The 24,795-nt window shown below is 45.7% G+C and overlaps 1 protein-coding gene across 1 annotated transcript in view; it reads left to right on the top strand.

Moving 5' to 3' along the window:
• The first annotated feature begins 3,138 nt into the window (after positions 1-3,138).
• The window catches only part of LOC140426575 (regulator of G-protein signaling 5-like), a 44,512-nt gene continuing 22,855 nt past the window's right edge, over positions 3,139-24,795 (top strand). Inside the window, exons 1-2 of the mRNA XM_072511513.1 lie at positions 3,139-3,307; positions 16,526-16,636. Of these exons, the coding sequence (XP_072367614.1) occupies positions 3,264-3,307; positions 16,526-16,636 (155 nt within the window). The 5' untranslated portion in view covers positions 3,139-3,263. The remainder of the gene's footprint in view (positions 3,308-16,525; positions 16,637-24,795) is intronic.

Here is a 24,795-nt window from a genome sequence, read left to right as displayed (position 1 = left end):
GATAGGTTGAGTACAGGAACAGACTGAATACAACATTGCATGTCACTCACTGAGAATGTCAGGATGTGATCAACTCATGGAGGGCTCTTCCATCCTGGCTTGCTGGGAGAGGCTGATCTTGCCTTCCCGACAGCAACAATCTCTGTCCACCCCGCCAACCCGGCGGCAATATCCCTGAATTTGGAGATCTCCTTTATGTTGGGATCCATTCTGGGATCTCTCGCCCTTGTTACGGACAAGCCTGGCCTGCATGAAGAAAAATAGATGGGACATGATGAGAAGAGATGGAGGAGAAATTGGGAAGTATGCATGCCTGCTGTGGGTGCTGAGCCCTCCCCAGGATGGGCTGAGGATAGGCTTTGTAAAGCATGAGGAACTCCCTCCCTAACGACACTTGTGGGTGTACCTACATCTCAGGGGCTGCAGCAGTTCAGGAAGGTAGCTCACCTCCACCTTCTCAAGGGCAATTAGGGATGGGCAAAAATGCTGGCCTAGCCAGTGACACCCACATCCCATGAATGAATAAAACAAAATGATAGATGAGATGTTGGCGATGTTAAAGTGTCCATGAGATAATGTTACGACCCCCTGAACTAATGCATGGTCAATTCCAGCCCCACTTGACCCAGAGTTGCAAACAATTGAAATTAATAAATAATTCTGACAAAAACATCCAAAGTCTTTGGCCCTTGGCTGCCCAATAATTACAGTCTCAATTTAAGCACAATTAATTTTATGAATAACAGTAATTGTGATTAAATATACAACAAATACAATAGGTTAACTCTTGTCTAATTCCTGACCTCCCCACTAAACTTGCCACACCCTCTACATACATAAGACAGACAAACACAGAGGGGAAAAGAGGGGCATAAAATAATAAGTAAAAGGATAAGAATCTTTGTTTTAGATTGTGGTCTTCTATACACCTTCCTTTAATTTAGGCATTCTGCTCGAGTTTTTCGGCTTCCAGTCTGTAATGGTTTTCACTGTAGATTCATTCAGGTCTCTGTACAGCTATGCAGCTTTTCTGGAGAGAGCAGCTTCTTTCCCCTGAGCATCCAGGGAGATGACTGTCTTTCCTTTGTTTTCTGAAAAATATTATCCCACTCAGCCAGGATCCAATCACCGTCTGTTACCGGGCAGAATACAATCTTTTGCCCAATTTGTTTGGCCATCAGCCAACCAATTGAAATGAGTCCTCTCGATCCCTTGCATGACGAAAAGTCTGCGTTCTGCTGTCCAATGCCGGGCCCAGTGTTCTCTTTTGTAAGTTTTGAATTCCTTTCTTCCCCTGCTCGACTTAAAGATATATGTCCATTAAGCATCCATGGATCAAAATGATAACAGCAAAAATAAAGAAAGGGGGGTAAAAAGGAAGTCAACAGGAAGGGCCCTTACAATAATCAATGTTGATGTGTCCCCTGCTAATATTGTGTGAGGTCCCTGAGCAGTGTAACCCTTTGAGTGCCTGATGCCATTATGAGCCTGTGAGATTGGAGTGAGATGGGTTGAATGACCCTGATGGAGCGGATGAGACCATTCATCCTCTTGCTGCACTGGATGGTGTTTCTCAGGTGGGCATGCGCCAAACTGGCCCCCCTTGTAAACTCCTCCCAGACCGGTGAGGTGAGGCTGGCACCTCCTGGAGCCATCCCTCGGTTAGAGGACATCCCGGTGCAGGTGGACTCCAAGGATGAGGGCCTCAAGGGAGAAATTGCTGAACCTTGGTGCTGTTGTCTCCCTGGGCCACAGTCATCTCGAAACAATTCCTCCACACTGATGGGCTGGAGAGAGTCAATGTATGCTCTCAAGTGGCATTTAAATAAGGCGTCCAGATCTTTGACCCCCATTAGGCAACAGTGGGGCAGACAAATCAGTTTCTGGCCCACCATGTGATTCAGAGAGATACTCACTGACGCATAATTAATTAGCTTCTGATTAATTAGCAAAATCGAGCACATGTTCCTGCCACATTGCCCAACGGGAAACACACCAGGAAACCCACCCACAACCATGTTTACTCTCCAAAATGGAAAATTCTGCCTGAGGCAACTGAAGGCCACAGCAACCCTTGTGTTCTGTCTCTATTTATAAAGTACAAAGTCTTACAACACCAAGTTAAAGTCCAACAGGTTTGTTTCGAATTACTAGCTTTCGGAGCGCAGCTCCTTCCTCAGGTGAATGATAGTTTTTATATGGTGAAACGCATGTAGAAATATTTAAATAGCAAAAAGAATTACAGAAAAATATACAATAGGGTTCAGCGTAAAATGTCAAAAATAATTTTTGGTGGAAAATAATGTTTCGAAACTAAGAGTAAAAGTAGCTGTTGCACACCATAGCCTTCATCGCTGCAACACTCAAACTATAATCTTACCCCGTGACCCCCAACTTTACTCTGCCAAAAAAAAACAAAAGCTACATATAACTACTGAACCACTGGAAAATAAAATCCCCCACATTTGTTTTGTTAGGCACTTCGGAACTCCAGGTGTTTACCAGATTGCTGTTGTTCCATTCTGCTTTAGGGGCTGCACTTAAAGCTTTTAGTTCTTCCTTCTATGTTTAAGGCTGAACAGCATCCAGCGCATTTCCAATCAGCTCTGTTTCTATTCAGCACCTTATCATGTTACTTATCCGCACATCCCTAACTCTCAACCTGCTCTGAGGCTAGCATTGTCCATAGAAAATTCACAAATGGTTTAAAAGTTTTAACTTCCTTTGCCACCAGCGAGTTGTGTCTACCACTCCGTGAGTTGTCTGGTTTTAGCATGCTTTCTATGCGCTTGGAGAGTCCTTTGGCAGTTTGCTTTCACTGACACGAAAGAGTTCATTGTTGAATACCACTATAAATTCACAGACCATTGAATGCAGTGGATTTCCACTGAAGATCTGTTTGGGTAAAGCAAAATGTATATTTTTGAAGAATAAAACTCATCTTAAGAATCCACTTAATGCAATCTTACAGCCATCTGTAAATGTTTTTGAAACGAAAGATATTTTTGTTTTGGGAGCACTGATTGATCTTTTCATTTACTGCTGGAGGCTTTAGTTTACAGATCCCTCTTTCGAGTGAGGCAGTCATGCGCCCCCTGGACTATAACTGCTTTTGAAAGATTTAATTGGCTGACCAACCATCGTCACTCAAGGGAGGAAAGCCTGTATATAATCTACTCAGCTCGGCTGCCAGCAGCAGGAGAAGCTCAAGTTAAGAGAGACTTTACTTTGTTGAAAGGCAACAAAGCAGAGGAACTGCCAAAATGTGCAAAGGGCTAGCTGCGTTACCAGCAACATGCCTCGAAAGGTGAGCAAATGTACCTTGGCTTAAGTTAATGACCGAGTATTAAGTTTGTTAATTTTTATGTGTGTCATATCTTTAAATGAATGCAAATAATGCGCTGTAATTTTTGAGGCCCCTTTATTAACATTTAAAACAGATTTCCATCAACTTGAATCTGGACTTATTATACAGAGCAATTTCCAAAACATAAATCACATAATGACATGCTTACAATAAAAGTTGTGTTTTGGATAACTAGGTCAAGCGATAGATTGCAACAAGTGGCTTGTTATCTTTCAAATTCTGGCATTGTTACTGCCTCAGCACTTTTATTGCAAAACTCCAGGCAATAAGTTATTGTACAAATTCAATGGAATTGTTGCGCAATATTGCATTCGATCCAATCACTTACCCTATCCAGAGTGCAGTGCAAGTTAATCGATCAAACAGGGAATAGCTTGTTTTAAATTGATGTGATGTAAAATGCTGATCAACCAACTGTGGATCCAACCAAGCAATGCATCCAATTAGTCATTATTGATAAAATGCAACTCACATCTTCAATGAAGTATAAACTTGTTTCTTTTATCAAGTGTGCAATGAAATGGGTGTTTACATAAGATAAATGTTAAGAAAGCCAAGAAGTTCCATTGTCAACCAGGAAACATTCATTTCACAGGACTGGCTCTGAAGACGACTGTTGTGCTTTACAATCGATAAGCAAGAGAACAAATCCGATGAATGAAATACATGAAATATGTTGTGATCAGCAATTTCTATTTAGCGTGTGCCATTGCTCATATGATCCATGTTCTATGTAAAACAAAATCTTTTTCTTCAGAAAACATGTTGATTAGATCACTCCAGATTCCAATTTAATGTGTCAATGTACAACACGACAATAGTTATGTCACAACGTCAATTTTTACTGTAGACTTTTAACAAAAATACGATGCGGTTACGTTCATTGACTAAAGGAAAAACAAATCAAACAACAGCTTGAAAGTTGAGGCAACAAAAGATATAGTTCCTTCTAAAAGAAGGATTTGGAGGGGATAGTGTCTCGTTTGAGCAGTCTCATTCTGTATGTTTTAATTACTGAACTGCAATTCAGGATAGCAAGCTAATTAATCCGACACATGTATTTGGAGAACTGGATGGAAAGTTAACTTTTAATGATATTGTAAAATGGATGAAATCAGATTGTCAATGGCATGAAAAGCCGGGTGAGATGTATAACTGGTGTCTGAACAGATTGTCACTCATTTTATGCTCTCTGGCAAAGTTAAAATGACTCCCTCCACATTTAGTTCAGTGAATTGGCTGACAATTACTTTGAAGTGCTGGATATTAAATATGGTAAAATGAGGCAATTGATACTTATAAGATTCCGAGATTAGATGCTGCGAGGTTGTTCCACCTGATTTGAGAATCTAAAATTAGGGGGCATATTCTCAGTGTAAGGGATCAAACTGAAGTGATTCGCTGGTCCTGCCACTGTCAATGGGAATTCCCATTGAAGCCACCCCACGCTGTCGGGAAACCCGTGGCAGGGGGTCTGCTGCTGGCGGGACCGGAGAATCCCGCTGGCGTGAACAGCTGGAGAACTCCGGCCATAGAAGCAGCATTTGTACAGAACTGATAACGGATGGAAAACAAGGTGATGAATAGCTGTTTATTGGACTGTTGGGAAGCATACAGTTGTGCTTCCCAGGATTTAGCACCAGGATCACTGATGTCTTTAACACTCTTAGACTTGGGGTAGAGGTCACACTTTCAAAACTTGCGGAATGCGCAAAACCTGAAAGTAAACAGGAAGGAGTATAGTGATAAGCTTCAAGAGACAGGGTGGTGGAATGGGACAATCGGCAGATTAAATTCAATGCAGAAGAGTGTGAGGTGATACATTTTATTAAGGAGTATGAGGAGAGATATTACAAGTGAACTGGTCCAATTTTTAAGGGGGTGTGAGAAACAGAGAGACCTGGGGGTGCTTGTGCACAAATCAGATTTAATAAAACAGTGAATAAAGCAAATGGAATCCTGGGCTTTAGAAATAGAGACAGAGCACAAGTGGTGAGAAATTATGATAAACTGATATGAAACATGAGTCCATCCCAGCTGGATAAAGTATTGCGCCCAATTTTGGTCATCACACTTTCAAAAGGACGTGAAGACTTTGGAGAGAGTACAAAGGGGACAAGGGTTTATAGGTACATGGATGAACTGGAAGGAAGATTTGTTCTCCTTGCGCCACAGAAAGCCAAGGAAAGGTATTGATCAAAATTATGAAAGGTTCAAAACATGTTAATAAGTCAAAATTGTTTGCGATAGTGGAAAAGTTCTTAACCGAAGGGCAGTTTCAAATTGATTGTCAGAAACACAGGAGGCAACAGGAGGAAAAGCTTTTCCATGCAACGAGTGAAGGTTCAGGTTAAGATTTGGAATATACTGCCTGTCAGGTGGACACAGATTCAACAGTAGCAAAGAATTCTATGAATATGTGAAGAAAAGATTGCATGGATATGGAGAAAGAGGTGGGAACATGACCATCTGATTGTTCTTCAGAGGAGTGGGTGCAGACTCGATGAGCTAACTGGCCTCCTTCTGTGCTGTACCACTCTATCCAATGATTCAAAAGACTTTTGCAGCCTGTTATGGCTGGGATGGGAATGTAAAATGCGATGAACCGTTCAAATCATTGACTTTGGCGGACCTGGAGGATCCAGCCGGTGTGATGGATGTAAAATTCTGCCCTTGGAATTCTATCCTTCACCACTTGGCTATCCGAGTTATGGCACTTTAAAAATAATCTTGTGGCTTTTCACAAATACATTAAGTCCTGAGATTTCTCCAATATTAAAATAATAATAATCTTTATTGTCACAAGTAGGCTTACATTACCGCTGCAATGAAGTTACTGTGAAAAGCCCCTAGTCGCCACATTCCGATGCCTGTTCAGGTACACTGAGGGAGAACTCAGAATGTCCAAATTACCTAACAAGCACGTCTTTCAGGACTTGTGGAAGGAAACCGGAGCACCCAGAGGAAACGCACGCAGACACAGGGATAACGTGCTGACTCCGCACAGACAGTAACCCAAGCCAGGAATCAAACCCGGGTCCTTGACACTGTGAAGCAACTGTGCTAACCAATGTGCTAACGTAAACTTGCACTTTAACAACATCCCTCTATTTGTTTATAGTGATTCGATTATGGCCCTGTCGTACTTTGTAATGTAACTCTAGGAACAATAGAAAACAGCAGTGATTAAACTCAATTCCCTGGACATAGGTGGAAACCAATGAACCACTATCTTTTCTGAAGACATTGAGATAAGAGAAGATCGCCCTGAAATCCCCAGGCACCCCTGATGACTGATGTAAATTTGCCCTGGAAAGTTGAGCACGCAATGGAAAACTAAATAATAACTATCAAATAAACAATGAGTGATCTAAACATACTGCAGATGACTCTGGCATTTAAATGTCAAATGGTTTTATATTTCTCATTGTAACAAGCTTCAGTTTATTTTCAGATTAGGTAATTTGCACATTGACATTCCAGTCTAAGATGGTCTACTTGTGCAGGTTTATTTTAATTATGCTGTGCTAATGCTCAATGAGGAAGAGTCAATGTTAAAACTTTGTGCAAGTTACGAAATATTGCACTTCCAGTACACAACCGGACATGGTAAGATTGCTTCACCAAAAGTCAGCCTTTTTGCTTGTTTAAAATATATACAATCAACGCTATAGTTTGATGCAGCACAGCACTAGTCCTTTGTAATGTGCTAGGGTATTAAAAACGATCACTTACTGTCTCGCTGTCAACTGCATTTTTAGTGCTTTAACATTCTGCTAATATATTCATTCTAAACCTAAAAACATGAAATCTAAAAAAGAAAATGCTGGAAAATCTCAGCAGGTCTGGCAGCATCTGTAGGGAGAGAAAAGAGCTAGCGTTTCGAGTCCAGATGACCCTTTGTCAAAGCTAAAACCCTTTTGAGGAGAACGTGCAGACTCTGCCGAAACAGTGACCCAAGCAGGCAATCAAACTCAGGTCCCTGACGCAGTGAAGCAACAGTGATAACCACTGTGCTACCGTGCCGCCCCTTAAGAGTCAACCATATTGCTGAGGATCTGAAGTTACATAACAATAATCTTTATTAGTGTCACATGTAGGCTTACATTAACACTGCTGCGAAGCAACAGTACTAGCCACTTGTGTTACTGTGTCACCTTGTGTGAAATTTGCTATTTGAAAATCCAAATGCACAATATTCACTGATTTCACCTTATCCGCCCAATTAGTTATAACCTCAAAAATCTCTCACAGATTTGTCGAACATGATTTCCTCTTCATGTTGACTCTGTCCAATCGTATTATAAATTTCTAAGTGACTCTTACCACATTCGTAGTAATATATTCTAGCTTTTTCCTACTAACAGTGTCAGGTCAATTGGCCCGGTTTCCTGCTTTCTCTCTCCTTGCTTTCATGAATAACAGAGTTATGGGGCAAAATTCTCCCGAAACGGCGTGATGTCCGCCGACTGGCGCCCAAAACGGCGCCAATCAGACGGGCATCGCGCCGCCCCAAAGGTGCGGAATGCTCCGCATCTTTGGGGGCCGAGCCCCAACATTGAGGGGCTAGGCCGACGCCGGAGGGATTTCCACCCCGCCAGCTGGCGGAAACGGCCTTTGTTGCCCCGCCAGCTGGCGCGGAAATGGCATGTCGGGGCGGCGCATGCGCAGGAGCGTCAGCTGCCGCTGAAAGTTTCCCGCGCATGCACAGTGGAGGGAGTCTCTTCTGCCTCCGCCATGGTGGAGACCGTGGCGGAGGCGGAAGGGAAAGAGTGCCCCCACGGCACAGGCCCTCCCGCGGATCGGTGGGCCCCGATCGTGGGCCAGGCCACGGTAGGGGCACCCTCCGGGGTCAGATCGCCCCGCGCCCCCCCCAGGACCCCGGAGCCTGCCCACGCCACCTTGTCCCGCCGTTCAAAAGGTGGTTTAATCCACGCCGGCGGGACAGGCAATTTATCGGCGGGACTTCAGCCCATCCGGGCCGGAGAATCCAGCGGAGGGGCCAGCCAACCGGCACAGCCCGATTCCCGCCCCCGCCGAATATCCGGTACCGGAGACTTCGGCAACCGGCGGGGGCGGGATTCATGGCAGCCCCCGGCGATTCTCCAACCCGGCGGGGGGTCGGAGAATGACGCCCATGTTTCCTATCCTCCAATATATCCAATATCTCCGTAGCCACCTCCTTCAAAATCCTAGGATAAGGCCACCAGGTCCAACAAATTTGTTGAATTTCTCCATTTTGTTAATTTCTCCAATACTATTTCTTTACAAATGTTAATGCTTTACGTTCCTGCTTCTCCCAAGACCACTGATTCCCCACTACTTACAAATTGCTTTTTGTGTCTTCAACAGTGGACAGACACGAAAGCCAAGATGGGATGAGTGGGTAGGCCTTTAAAAGTGGCGGGCAGTGCCCAATTCCAGGATTCCCGTCCTCATTCACATTTCCGATCATTTGCATAGATAAGGGATTGGGTAGTGATCCCACATGCAGCACTTCAGACTTTGCCGGTCTCTTTGCAGGCTGGGCATTCCAAATCCCCTCCCCACAATTTTGATGGAGCCAAGCCCATTTTGTTGGTAGGTGTAATTCACAGCACCTGAGAGGAGTCATGAACCATGGGGGAACCCTGTTCTCAAATTGGGAACCAAAAGAATGATTCAATATTCCATTTGAAAAGCAGCCCTCTGGTAAGATGTCAATCACATACACAGCCAATCATGGTATGAATGAAAAAAAACTTTAATCCAGTTCACACCTCTTTGTCCTGTGAATAAACACACAGGTATTGGAAAAAACTCTTCAAAGAAAAATGATGTTATTCTTCTTCTTCTTCAGTTTGGAGGCAGGTCCAATGGACAGTCTCATAACCTCAACCATAAGTAGAGCAAGGAAGAAGGTCCGAAATCCACCACAGCCTGAACGGGGTTTTGAACCTGTACTATTGGCATTAATCCATCACACTGGTTGTCTATCCAACTGAAGTGATAAAGATGTGGGCAGCATGATGGCAGAGTGTTTGGCACTGCTGCCTCACAGTGCCAGGGACCCGGGTTCACTTCTGGCCTCGGGTGTCTGCCTGAGTGGAGTCTGCACTTTCTGCCCGTGTCTGCGTGGGTTTCCTCTGAGTGCTCCGGTTTCCACCCACAGTCTAAAGATGTGCAGGTTAGGTGGATTGGCCATGATCAATTGCCCCTTAGCGTTCAAAAGGATTGGTGGGGTTACAGAGATAGGGTGGGTGTTGCCTAGGTAGGGTGCTCTTGCAGAAGGTCTGTGCAGACAGGCTGAATGGCCTACTTCTGCACTGTGGAGATTCTATGATGTCAATCAAACAGCGCTAGCAATCCCTCACATGTTGTGTCAACAATGTCTACAGGGTTGATTCCAATAGTCATTCTTGGAACTCAGCCAAGCATTCATAATGAGGTCATCTGTAAAAATCAGGGATTGGATTCTCCATTCCAGCGCCTACGTGCTGAGGCAAATGGAGGATCCGTGGTGTTTCACAATGGAAAACATCGGTGCCACACCCGCACCGATTCTGCTACCGTGAGGGGCTAGCACTGGCACCGCGTGGAACACCTGCAGAATGCATGAAAAACAGTGGGAGAATTGCCGGCTCTGTGCTGGACATATGCAGGGCTGACAAGTTGCAGCCACGCATACGCCTATACCCACCACACACGCACAGATTACACCGGAAAAAATGATGTCAGTTGTGCTGGAGCATGTACCTGGCCACCCCTCACGACTCCCCCCAACCCTGGTAGAAGCCCCCCGGCCAGCGACACGGCTCTCGATGGGGTGTTGGACACTGTCCGAATGGCCTCTCTCTCTCTCTGCACTAACCATGCCAGGCTCACGACCACTGAGACCACAAGTAGCCCGCGTCGTCGAGGCACATCGGAGACAGAGCATCGGGGCGGGCTGTCTGATGACGTGCCAACGATGTTGCGACTGCTTTTGGCACGCATCTCGATGACGCTGATTTGGAGGGGGCGTCAAACCACTGCCTGTTGCGATTTCAGCGGCAGGAGCCGTTCTCCGCCCCCGATGGGCCATGTTCCTGACGGCGCGGGCCATGTGTGGTCCCAGCAGGAAGGAACCTGGCGTGCCGGCTGCGGACAGTGTCCAGCGGCGCCACATTTGGTCGGGATTCGTGCTGCTGGCCGGGGGGTGGGGGTATGTGCTAGGGTTGGGGGGAGTGTTGGGAGGTGTGGCCGGGGGTGGGGGTGGGGTCAGAGTGGGCGGGTACGTGGTCCAGCACAACCGGCGCCATGTTTCCCGACACAACCGGTAGAGGCATAGGCTTGTGCGGCTGCAGCTTGTCAGCCCTGCACATGCGTGGCCTGGGACCCGGCGATTCTCCACGCGATCCATGGGTGTTCCAGAATCGGTGAGGGAATCGCAACGATTTTCCCATCATGGAGCACCACGGAGTCTCCGTTGGTGCTGGCATTTATCCGCCGAAACGGAGATTCCAGCCCAATATCTCCAAAATGGCTATTAGATTAAATCCATTAATTTCTATCTGTGCTATCATCTATTTTCCTGTGAATGATTTGCGCATTTAGATGGAATATTGTTTTGTTTTCCCTGATATTACCTCAGTCACTAATGCCCTGTACATTTAGTAAGTTCTCTTTCCCTTCCTGCCCAATTAATTTTGTTCCAAATCGTTACTCTGCTCTACATAACTACCACGTTTCTCTTACTGTGAATGCACCCTTTCCTCAGTGCTCCTATGAATGCTCTATGAATATTTAAACAATAGTTGACACTCTCTTAAATCTATCACATTATTAAATAAATACTCGTGACTAAATCAGAATGAATTTCCATTGCTACTGCCATTGTTTAACATTTACTAAAACTAAAAACTGGGAAATCTTCACTCCCAGAAAAAAATCCTTCCTTCAACAGAAAGTTGTTTATTTTTCTAGTTTCTGTGTATATTGGCTAGAACGTCTTATATGACGATAATTTATTTTAAATGGAAACAATAAATAAATGCATATTCATCTAGCTCACATCATCCATGTTCCAGACTTGATTAGAGAATATAATGTCTTTCTTACATCACTGCTGGATCTGTGACCTTCTAACTCCCAAAACACAATGACCCAATACCATTACATTTTTGAATGCGTCACTGCATTCACTAGCAATTTATTCTATAAAATGGAATAAAAACAATTTGGTTGAGATGATGATGTCGTCAATCGAAGTATAATAATAATCTTTACTGTCACAAGTAGGTTTACATTAACCCCGCAATGAAGTTACTGTGAAAAGCCCCTTGTCGCCACATTCCGGCGCCTGTTCAGGTACACCGAGGGAGAATTCAGAATGTCCAAATTACCTAACAACACGTCTTTCAGGACTTGTGGGAGGAAGCCGGAGGAAACCCACGCAACACAGGAAGAACGTGTAGACTCCTCACAGACAGTTACCCATACCGGGAATCAAACCCGGGACCCCGGCGTTGTGAAGCGACAGTGCTAACCACTGCGCTACCGTGCAAAGTGAAAATTTGCAGGTGTAAAAGGATTGCGAATCTGCAACTGTCTCTTGTGCAGTATTATGTAACATAAAATTCACTCCCAGACCATTAATAGTGTTTGGGGGACCTGAAGGGAAAAAAACAATAGATATAAAATTTAATGTAAAATATTTTACACAGAGGGTAGAAGAAACATTTTTTTTACATGGAGTTAGTGAGTGGAGCCGAGATCAGGGGTTGGATTTTCAAATGCTGGTGGGGTCAGGACTGGGTTCTGGCACGTTTTAAAAATCATGATTCTGGTGGTCATCTCTGAATCCCCACGTCTCCAGATCAATTCGCGATTTTCAAAGTTGGAGGGTTGGGGCGAATGAGTGGGGACCAACTTACCTCCAATTAACAACCCATTAGGTTCCTTTTGGAGCTGGTTAACAAGATGGGGAGGTCAGCAATTCCATTTTCACAGAGGATTTTGGCGTGCCAGATTAATCTGATGCACATTAGCACACAGGTACCCGGTTCACTGTTGAGAGAATGAAGAGTTTGTTTGCTGATGTTTAAATGATTGAGCCCTTTGGTGTCTTTCACTCGCTTACGCACATGACTTCATCTTTACCAGTTTACGCTCCATCTCATGCCTTAACGCTACTGGTCCTCTGTAGATCTGCCTGCTCTCTTCCATTAGGTAGTGCCAGGCCCCATGGCTGCTGTCTACCTTTGCTGCTGGCAGCAGGCAGTCAGCTCCTGACTCATGGGGATGTTGGGTATCACTAATTCAACTTGCTTCCTTACCAATCAGCGTACTGGCATTTAAAAATGTTACGTGAGCAACGCAGTTGAGGCACTGGGTCAGAATATAGAATTCATCTGTGTCCCCGGCCCCACTTTGATAATCTGGCCTCATGTCAACATTTAAGTTCAGGATAGAGGGATAGTTGAAGGAAGCTGCATGGGGATATGGGGGCGGGAAAGATGTTCAAGATTAAGACTGTGGCTTGAGTGCCGGATAAACTCCACCACAAGCTGGTTGGGCCAAGGTGTCTGTGTCCTGGTTGTAATTTCTATGCAATTAACTTCACGTAGGGCTATTTTCAGATTTTTTTAATAGCCAGTCAACAGAGACTGTGTGGTGAACATAAAACATCTTAGCAAGCTTGTCATGCACTTCGAAGGGTCCAGCTGCACACACATGCTGCTGCTTTCCTGTTACATTTTTCATGTTCCATACTCCAGAGAATCCCTCAAGCATTCGGTATAACAAATTTGTGCATTATATTTGATGGTCAGGAAGTGTGTTTTCACAACGAGTAAATCAACCAAGAGGTCATTTTGAATAGTCAGCTTGTTACAATGGGCGCCTTGAGCAATTGCATCTCTCTGTACCAGCAGTTGGGGAGGTGGCACAGCCGCCGCTAAACAGGCTGGCAACAGTGACATTTTAAAGAGAACAAACCAATTGTAAAGTTTTGCAGGTAAAGCACTTGCTGTAAATATTATTTACTTCCTGCAACATTACCCAGCAATCTATGTTGCTCACAGACAGATATAAAATAAGCTACAAGTTGAAATCCATTTGGAACATGGGTAAACCACAAGAGCAAACAGACACCATTTTGCCAGCCTGGCCTGTTTGTGGAATATTATCCTCACCTCCCAAGAATTAGCAGTCAGTGATCCACTCCTGCCTGGGTGGCCAAATGACATTTGGCACGTTCCTCTTTCACCAAAACCCATGTGATAAGAATGAACTAGTCCACCCAGGTGTATACGTGGGCAGTACCATTGTTGTTTTCATCAAGGGCAATGTGGAATTGTTTATCATGCAGAACAGTAATGCAAGGTGATAAATCTTTTTAACTTCTGTTCCTTTCCATTCGGGGGTTCAATCGCCAAACGCTCGATATTTGTCTGAATGCATTAAAAGGAAATGAAGCCATGATCAACATTTAACTGTAGTACTGAAGAATATTGCCAGCTTGACAATAGTAAATCTGACATTTAGTTGAGTTAGAAAAAATGTTCAGAATTAAATGTGTGACTTTATAAACCCATGAACATCAAAGCATTTAAACCTATCATTGTACACACTGGCTCACTGCAGGATTATTCTGCCACTGTATTTGGGTGTTATAAGCTCAGTTCACATTACCACCCTGCCATTATAAACATCACAATGTTTATTTGAATCTGAGAAGCAGAAGGCATTTTTCTTCCATGCCTCAATTTCATTAGTTAGGGATAAGCTTTTGTACTGCAGCAAAATGTTCAGAATTAAATGTGTGACTTTATAAAACCCATGAACATCGAAGCATTTAAACCTATCATTGTACACAGTGGCTCACTGCAGGATTAATTTGCCTCTGTATTTGGGTGTTATAAACTCAGTTTACCTTACCACCCTGCCATTATAAACATCACAATGTTTATTTGAATCTGAGAAGCAGAAGGCATTTTTCTTCCATGCCTCAATTTCATTAATTAGGGATAAGCTTTTGTACTGCAGCAATATCAAACTGATTATTAGAAAAGTGAAGGATAAAATGGAGAATGCTGGAAATTATTAAACTGGTCAGGCATCATCTGAGAAGAGACAAATAGAGTTCAGATGATAGGTCATCAGCCTGAAGCGTAAGGGTAAATTTTCCACTCCTTCCCGCTGCGGGAATCGTCACAGGTGGGACAGACAATTTGACAGATGATTTAACGGTCCGTTGACGTCAGATGGGAATTTTCAGTCTCAGGGTGGGCGGGGTTTTCCCGTTTCTGGATGGGCGGAGTTTTCCAGTCCCACCCATTAACCCTGTTTCCATCATCACAACTGCTGCCTGACCTGCTGAGTATTTTCAGCATTTCTGCTTTTATTTCAGATTTCGAGCATCTTCAGTAATTTGCTTTTGTTTTGGTGGTAGAAAACTGTCGACCACACATTGTTTGACAATGACAGATAAACAGCAAAGATGGGACTGGGTTGTGTAACCATAGCTTTGCAGTAACACAGTTGTTAAAAGGCTGTACTGGGTCGTGCGGTATAATTGGAGCTTGCTGACCACCAAACACAGGTAAACCTGTTATTCTGGAATTATTTGTCTTTGGCTCGTTTGCATCTCACATAGTATATACAGCACTGAAATAGGCCATTCAGCCCAACAAGTTCATGCCAGTGTTTATGCTCCTGATGAACTTCCTTGCACCCTTCCTCATCTAATCCCATCAACATATCCTTCGATTCTTTTCTCCCTCATGTTTACCTAGCTTCCACTTAAGGACATTGCGTTTTATATGCTGCGTCTGGAGTTTGTGATACATTTCTCATTAATTCAATTGGCTTCACACTGTTTATTTGCCAAGAGGTTCATCAGCAACTGTGACATTAAATGAATTCCAGGATCATTGCACAGAATGGCCCCCACGTGTGTGTAAGTAGTATGATTCTTCCTGCCAGAAAATATTATCCCCAGTCAGAAAGATATAAATCCATGTATAAAACATGCAAACAGTATTATTGCCTCTAATCATTGCAATGCCATCAATAGTCTGGATTTCACCGCCCCCCCCCTCCTTGTCTACGATAATGAACATTAATATTTATGTTTAATATCAGGTTTCAACAAAATGCGTCATCTTGGGTAGCAGTGTAATATGATAAGAAAAATCTCTCTTCTCCTACATAATCCCCTTCTTCCTGAACACATTTACTGTATTTTGTTCCAACCACTTACAAACCCCCTATTTGCAGTGTCCACACTCTTCCTCACTACAGGGGGATGCTGAGTTGATTCTGCTGAATAGCTGTAGTTTCATATCCCACTTTACATGTGAGACTAATAGCCTAATATCTGATAGAAAATCACATTGTAAATGTCACCTACATTGGTTTGATGGCAACAAAGCAGCTTAGATCTCAAAAGGTCTGAGATTGAGTTTACATTTTTACATGCACACCAACAGACTAATTTTAAACATAATTTAAAGAGAGGCAAGACATTCAGTCCAACTGGTCCTTGCCAGTGTTTATGCTCCACATGAGCTTCCTCCTGCTCTACTTCTTCCACCACTATCAATTCTTATTATTTAAGGAATATGTGGACTTCTTCTTCATCCTACCCAAAATAGACGACGTCACAATTCTTATTGAAATACGTTTGCTACTTATATGCCCATTCTGCAAGTTTATTAGCGCCTTGTAATTGTTTTCCTCCGTATCAACTATATCTCCCTAACTTGGTGCCACCTGCAAACCTTGAGATTGTACTTCTTATTCCTGAGTCCAAATCATTTGTGCAAATGGTGAAGCACAGTAACGCTGCACTGCTCTTTAAGAAACACCACTTTCCATCTTCCATCAGTCTGAATGGCGACTTTCAACTCTTAACTCTCCGTTTCCTGTTCTGCAGCCAGGTTTTAAGCTTGGGTTTGTAAACAAGGCTTGATGGTAAGCAGAAGTCGACATCAAAATTGATTTGAGATTATTCAATTTGCTCACTATACAAAGGATGACATTTTCTTGGGACTTGACAAGTCAGATAAACATCAAAATAGTCTTGGCTTTGACATGCAAGGAGACAGCGTCAACCTGCAAACTGTTTGACTTGTTACAATTGAAGATGTAATTCCTCATGTAATAAACAACTACTTTTTCAATATTATCTTCCAGGGCAAAAGGAATAAAAACCAAATTGGGTATCCTGTTGCAGAAGCCGGAGATGATCACTGACTACATCATCCCTTACTCTGATAAGACTGAGAAACTGGCTAAGCCCCAGAGGTAATAGACGATAATCGAGAACATTTGTTCTAATTAGAGAACAGACACACTGGTATTCATTAAATATGGGAGTTTAATTGTTTGATAAATCTATCTTTGTCACCTTGTATTAAACCTCTATCGATCTTGTGAATCCCACCCCCAAGTGATGGTTCATTATATTAGTTTACTGGTGGGCATTGAAGCATTTATAAAAACTGTATTAGGTAAACTCTCCATTAGGGATTTAAAAGCATTATATTTGATGCTAAACCAGCCATTGTACAGAGAACTGACCTCATAGGCTCTTTACATGTCACCAAACATATTACAGGCTAAAATCATTGTTCACAAGATCAAATAAAGTGCTGCTTTGAGTCAAAAGTCTAGTTTACCTAGATTGCTTTGTGACAGGAAGACATTTGGGATGCTCCCATAACAACGCTGATAGTGTCAAATTTTATTACAGTTTACTTGCTGAAGAAACTTAATGATATAAGAATTTCGCCACAAAATAACCTGGGAAGCGTTAGCCTTGACCTGTTGATTATGCAGGATGTTGTGAAAACTCTTTTGTAAAAGTTAGATTCAAAATCTGGTGGTCCTTTACACTAATGATGTATTTGGAGAAAGCTAAGCATCTTGTTTAAATTGTCACGGACAGAATGCATTTGCTCTTTTATTGTCCATATTTGTATGGAAAGCGCCTTTTTATGCTACGAGTGTGTAATTCAATTAAGTATTTCAGCAACAAGATTTTGCGAGTTTAAAGTGAAGAAGGTTATTTATTCTCACACTCTTACCACAAATTAATGCAATGTCCTACACACATACACACACACATTCGATACAGGTAGTGTCCTTTTACAGATTACAGTTAATTCAGTCACAGCAGATTTTGAGGTTTCTTGGAGTCAAATGGGAACAGATTAGCACTTTGGCTTCTTGGTGACTTGCTACTGTTTTAGTGTCTATCTCTAAGACTGGCTGATGACTAATGGTTCTGATAGATTTGCTGTGTCCTGGGTAATAAGGGTGCAGCCCCTGAATAAAGTTTCAATCACATAACCACTGGGTTAATACTTTTAAGATCCACCCAGTCTAGTTTGGATAGGGGAGGCATAGTGATACAATGGTAAGATTCATTGAGTTTTGATCCTCCCTTCTGTCTCGTGGAAACCATGAAGGCAGGTAGTCTGGAAACTCCATAGTCTTTATGTTTTCACCCATCCTTAACAATGAGATGTGTGAGTTCCTTAAATGGATTTGTGGTACTCTCACCTGTGTCCATATTTAGTAAGGTATTCACCAGGCGCTTAATACTGTCTGTTGTCTAAATGCCAAAATGATTTGCAGTAACAATCTAAACAGTTGTTTTAATTTTTAATAGTGTTGACTTGTAATATGCCATATCTTTACTGGGCATGATGAAAATCATGAACAACTTCATTAACAGTCATAGGCTAACTGCGAATACAGAAATTAGAGTTAATGAAGCACCAAACTTGGACTTGCCCAATTTCACAATGACAAAACAAAAACAACAAAAACATGACTTCCCTCTCACACCACTGTGAAACTACAGTGGGTATGCATCATGAAGGAAACAGGAGCACTCTCCATTAACCGTACACTGGGGAAATAGACAGTACGAGTCATTTCAAAATGCCACTCACATAGCATTATTGTTCCAACTGAAGTTTTGCAAAGATTTGAGCAAGACTCTTTCCAAAAACTGCAAAGTGTTTGAATGCACCTTTTTCAAAAAGCTATTTTAGTGGGCACTGCACATTCAACAGCTGAGGATTATCACTGCCAGCCCACCTTGCAGAGTATATTATTTATGATTTTGTGCCCATTTAGGCCCTGGCTCACACAACAATGGAAAATCTGGAGCATTTTTCATCTTTCGAATTTATGGGGCACGTGGGAGGTTGAGGTGTTTTCCTGGTGATTCACTTGCTCTGACCAGGCGAGCAGGCAGTGCTAATAGGCAGCAATCCATTTGGGCTAGGTGTGAAATCCATCAGGCGATCATTGTGCCATTTTAAAGGGAACCGGACAACAGTTGTCAGTGGCAAGGTGGTCAAATAGTAGAAGTCTTCAAGGTGCACAATGCCCGACTCTTCTGATAAAGTGCAGAAAAAAAGACTGAGTGTGAAGACCCGTTCCAGATTCCCCTATCAACGCTACCGGAAATGGCCACCTCCTGACTTATGTCCCACCAATATCTGTGAGCAGGCTGAGAAACAAACAGCAATAAAATCAGTTGAGACAAAAGTGGCACTGGGGGTCCTGGTGTTATTCAGCTATTACTTGGACCCTGCTTGTTTTTGGTAGGAACACTGGCTATGTGAATATCAGAGCCAGCTGGCCTTCCGCACCAAGTAGTGGGGGGGGCGGGGGGGGGAGCGGTGCTTTTATTCCCACTCCAATTTTGATCTGAGTTTTTAGGCATGCACAAGGTGATATTGAGATGTAAGTCATCCTGCTGAATTTACCCCATCTTGTGTCATCCATAGAATCATAGAAAAGTTACAACATGGAAAGAGGCCATTTGATCCATTTTGTCCATGCCAGTCCAAGGACACCCAGGTGGTCTTTCTAATTCTGCCTTCCTGCACATGGCCCATAGCCCTGTAGCTTGGAGCACTTAAGATGCAAACCCAGGAGATTTATAAAAAAGTTTGGGGTCTCTGCCTCCACCACCAACTTGGGCAGCGAATTCCAGACTCCCACTATCCTCTGTGTAAAAAACATTCTTCCTCATGTCCCCTCTACACCTCCTGCCACTTATCTTGAATCTCTGTTCCCTGGTTCTGGAATTCTTCGCCAAAAGGAAACAATTTTATCCTGTCCACTCTATCACTACCCCACATAACTTTGCGAGAAGATTAACAGTCACAAACTGTGTTGACCCTGTGAGATCCTCCCAGTCTTTTCTCCATGCACTACCTCATCGCTAGAGTGTGTGAACAACAAATCGAACCACATCACCTACAAAGTGAATGAAAGCTGCAACGTGCTGCACCAAATCTCCCATGGAGCTAACTTATTTTACAGTGGATAAAGATCACAGTGTAAGGAATATACTAATGTTTACAAAAAGGATAATGAAATTTGAGACTTTGGCTGCATTGAACTGATTATATCTGATTTTGGTAATAGACACGGGCTTGAAGTGAAATATTATTTCTTCGCTTTTCTCTCTTAGATGTCACCAGAAACTAAGAATGATGAAAACTGGATAAGTATCTGCAGGCCTATTTGAATACATTCCTCGGGATGTTATTCTTCAAACATTTCAGCTACTTTGTACAACCTATCTCAATTCTCAGCGGATTTAACTCCAAACTAGTCTTTTCAATTTCGGGAATTACTGACTGAACTTCATTAGCCATAACAATTTGGATCACTGAGAACAGCAGTGAGACTTTATGACATCCTTATTAATGTCACTGTAGCGCACAATGACTTACGAGAGACGAGAAGTGATGAAGTCGATCCAGGCTTTATTAAGCGATGCTTGTCCCCAGCAGCTCAGCAACAGAATGAAGCTGCGGGGAGAAGCTTGGGTTCTTATACTCCTCCTTCAGGGCGGAGCCAGAAGTCGGCAGATCCAACCAGGACCCGGGATCTGTCAGCCAATAGCATCTCGGCTTCACAGGTCCCACATGACCCCTAATACATACCACCACATTCACCCCTTGTTAAAAAGGAACCCGGTGGGGTGGTGGTTCGCATGGTGATAGGGGTTTACAAGGCTGGCCCTGGAACAAATTTCGGACAGAGTTACTACAGCTTTAGCCCTACACTGGGCTATGTACAAGTTTGTGAGAACTATTTACAATATGAGCAAAAGAAATTTTTTTTTGTTACAACAATTCTTGGTGTCACGCGGATTCCCCGAGTCGAGCAGGCGGTCTGGTCTTCCTCGTCGATCGCCTCAGCCCCGGTGGTGGTGCAGGTGCTTGCTCGGGCATTGTCGTCTCCGGGAGCATTTTGCTGTTTGTTCCTGTTTTACTCCTGAGCGGGCACGGGAGGAGGACCGATCCCCCCGGGAAGGGGGCGGTCGCGGGGTGCGCCGGTGGCAGGGAGAGGATGATCGGTGTCGGGGGTGTGTGTGTGTTTCCGGCGGGCGCCAGGTCCCGCAGGGAGACCGTGTCCTGTCGGCCGTCGGGGTATGCCACGTAGGCGTACTGCGGGTTCGCGTGGAGAAGGTGAACCCTCTCGACCAACGGGTCCGATTTGTGTGCCCGCACATGTTTCCGGAGCAAGATGGGCCCTGGGGCCGCCAGCCGGGTTGGCAGCGACCTTCCAGAGGAGGACTTCCTGGGGAAGACAAGGAGGCGCTCATGAGGCGTTTGGTTAGTGGTGGTACACAGCAGCGACCGGATGGAGTGGAGAGCGTCCGGGAGGACCTCCTGCCACCGGGAAACTGGGAGATCCCTGGACCGTAGGGCCAGTAGGACGGTTTTCCAGACCGTGCCGTTCTCCCTCTCTACTTGCCCGTTCCCCCGGGGGTTGTAGCTGGTTGTCCTGCTCGAGGCTATGCCCTTGCTGAGCAGGAACTGGCACAGCTCGTCACTCATGAAGGAGGACCCCCTGTCGCTATGGATATACGCGGGGCAACCGAACAGTGTGAATATGGTTCCAAGGGCTTTAATGACTGTGGACGCTGTCATGTCGGGGCAGGGGATGGCGAAGGAGAAACGAGAGTACTCGTCCACCATGTTCAGGAAGTATGCGTTGCGGTCGGTGGAGGGGAGGGGCCCTTTGAAATCCAAACTGAGGCGTTCAAATGGGCGGGAAGCCTTGATCAGGTGCGCTCTATCCGGCCTGAAAAAGTGCGGTTTGCACTCTGCGCAGATGTGGCAGTTCCTGGTGACTGTACGGACCTCCTCCACAGAGTAGGGGATGTTGCGGGACTTTACGAAATGGTAGAATCGAGTGACCCCCCGGGTGGCAGAGGTCCTCGTGGAGGGCTTGGAGGCGGTCTATTTGTGCGTTGGCACATGTGCCGCGGGATAGGGCATCGGACGGCTTGTTCAGCTTTCCGGGACGATACAAGATCTCATAGTTGAAGGTGGAGAGCTCGATCCTCCACCTTAGGATCTTGTCATTCTTAATTTTGCCCCGCTGTGCATTATTGAACATGAAGCCTACCGACCGTTGGTCGGTGAGGAGACTGAATCTCCTGCCGGCCAGGTAATGCCTCCAATGTCGCACAGCTTCCACTATGGCTTGGGCTTCCTTTTCCACTGAGGAGTGGCGGATTTCTGAGGCGTGGAAGGTCCGGGAGAAAAAGCCCACTGGTCTGCCCGCTTGGTTAAGGGTGGCCGCCAGAGCTACGTCGGATGCGTCGCTCTTGACCTGGAAGGGGAGGGACTCGTCGATGGCGCGCATCGTGGCCTTTGCGATATCCGCTTTGATGCGGCTGAAGGCCTGGCGAGCCTCTGTCGACAGGGGGAAGGTAGTGGACTGTATTAGCGGGTGGGCCTTGTCTGCGTACTGGGGGACCCACTGGGCGTAATATGAAAAGAAACCCAGGCAACGTTTCAGGGCTTTGGAGCAGTGGGGGAGGGGGAATTCCATAAGGGGGCGCATGCGTTCGGGGTCGGGGCCTATTACTCCATTGCGCACTACCTATCCCAGGATGGCCAAACGGTTTGTGCTAAAAACGCATTTTCCATCGTTATATGTGAGGTTCAGGGCGTTAGCGGTCTGGAGGAACTTTTGGAGGTTGGCGTCATGGTCCTGCTGATCGTGGCCGCAGATGGTTACGTTGTCGAGATACGGGAACGTGGCCTGCAACCCGTGCTGGTCAACCATTCGGTCCATCTCCCGTTGGAAGACCGATACCCCGTTCGTGATGCCAAATGGGACCCTTAGGAAGTGGTATAGACGCCCGTCTGCCTCAAAGGCGGTGTACTTGCGGCCACCTGGGCGGATGGGGAGCTGGTGGTAGGCGGACTTGAGGTCCACGGTGGAAAAGACCTTATACTGGGCAATCCGATTGACCATGTCGGATATGCGGGGGAGAGGGTACGCATCTAGCTGTGTGTACCTGTTGATGGTCTGACTATAGTCTACGACCATCCTTTGCTTCTCCCCGGTCTTTACTACTACCACCTGGGCTCTCCAGGGACTATTGCTGGCCTGGATTATGCCTTCCTTCAGCAACCTCTGGACTTCAGACCGAATAAATGTCCGGTCCTGGGCGCTGTACCGTCTGCTCCTAGTGGCGACGGGTTTGCAATCCGGGGTGAGGTTTGCAAACAAGGACGGCGGTTCAACCTTGAGAGTTGCGAGGCCGCAGATAGTGAGTGGGGGTATTGGGCCGCCGAATTGGAATGTTAGGCTATGCAGGTTATGCTGGAAATCTAATCCCAGTAATGTGGGCGCGCAGAGTTGGGGAAGGACGTAGAGCCTTTAGTTCTTAAACTCCCTCCCTTGCACCGTTAGGTTTGCGATGCAGAACCCTTTGATCTCTACGGAGTGGGATCCTGCAGCTAGTGAAATCTTTTGCGTGCTTGGATGGATGGTCAGAAAACAGCGTCTTACCGTGTCTGGGTGAATAAAACTTTCAGTGCTCCCGGAGTCGATCAGGCATGGTGTCTCGTATCCATTGACCAGCACCGTTGTTGTCGTCGTCTGGAGCGTCCGGGGCCGCGATTGATCCAATGTCACCGAAGCCAGTCGTGGTAGTAGTGTCGCGGCGTCTTCTTCGGACCCCGTGGAGCCGTCGATGCTGGGGTCCTTTGTTGTCAACCAAGATGGTGGTGTCCATGAATCGCACGCGGCTGGGGGTGGACAAAATGGCCACCCCCATGGATCGCATGTGGTCGGGGGTGGACAAAATGGCCACCCCATGAATCGCACGTGGCTAGGGGGTCACAAGATGGCGGCACCCATCCTCCCCTCGTGGTGCCCGGGACCCAAAATGGCGGCGCCCGCGGGTCGCACATGGGGCGCTGGGGGGGGTTGGGGGGTGTTTGGGATGTGCTGGGCTCGTTCTTCTCCGGGGATTGCGGCGACCCCCCGGGACCGGCACACTGCCGCGTAATGGCCCTTTTTGCCGCATCTTTTACAAATAGCTGCGCGGGCCGGGCAACGCTGCCGGGGGTGTTTCACTTGTCCGCAAAAATAGCAGCGGGCCCCCCCGGGATGGTCTGGCGCTTTAACCGCGCAAGCTTGCGAGGGGGGGGAGGGGGGGAGTTTGTCGCGACAGGGGTCCACGGAGCCCAAGCGGCTGCCGTGCGGTCGGGGCTGTAGGCGCGGGCGTTTTGCGAGGCCACATCAGGGGAGGCTGCAAGGGCCCGTGCCTCTGAGAGTCCTAGCGACTCTCTTTCCAAAAGTCTTTGGCGGATTTGGGGAGAGTTCATACCTGCCACAAATGCATCACGAATTAGCAGGTCTGTGTGTTCGATCGCGTTCACCGGCGGGCAGCTGCAGTCTCGTCCCAAAATTAGCAGCGCGGCGTAGAATTCTTCTAGCGATTCTCCGGGACTTTGCCGTCTCGTCGCGAGTTGGTGGCGCGCGTAGACCTGGTTAACGGGCCGAACGTAGATGCCCTTCAACAATGCGAGCGCCGTCGGGAAATCCTCTGCGTCTTCTATGAGAGGGTAAATTTCCGGGCTTACCCTCGAATGCAGGACCTGCATTTTCTGGTCTTCTGTGATCCGGCCGGGGGCCGTTCGGAGGTAGCCTTCAAAGCATGCTTGCCAGTGTTTGAATACTGCTGCCGAGTTCGCTGCGTGGGGGCTGATCCGCAGGCATTCCGGGGCGATCCGGAGCTCCATAGTCTTTTAAGCTCGCTTAATAAATTGTAGCGCACAATGACTTACGAGAGACGAGAAGTGATGAAGTCAATCCAGGCTTTATTAAGCGATGCTTGTCCCCAGCAGCTCAGCAACAGAATGAAGCTGCGGGGAGAAGCTCGGGTTCTTATACTCCGCCTTCAGGGCGGAGCCAGAAGTCGGCAGATCCAACCAGGGCCCGGGATCTGTCAGCCAATAGCATCTCGGCTTCGCAGGCCCCACATGACACCTAATACATACCACAGTCACTCTCGAGAACATTTGCAGATTTCCAAGAATTTTAATTTCCTATGCGTAATATCCAGAATGTAGCCATTTTTTTCGGCTGATTGGATTAATCTGAACTGAGAAGTTTGGACT

The sequence above is a fragment of the Scyliorhinus torazame genome, chromosome 7 (genome assembly GCF_047496885.1).
Source record: "Scyliorhinus torazame isolate Kashiwa2021f chromosome 7, sScyTor2.1, whole genome shotgun sequence".
NCBI lineage: Eukaryota > Metazoa > Chordata > Chondrichthyes > Carcharhiniformes > Scyliorhinidae > Scyliorhinus > Scyliorhinus torazame.
This window is presented reverse-complemented; position numbering and strand designations above follow the sequence as displayed.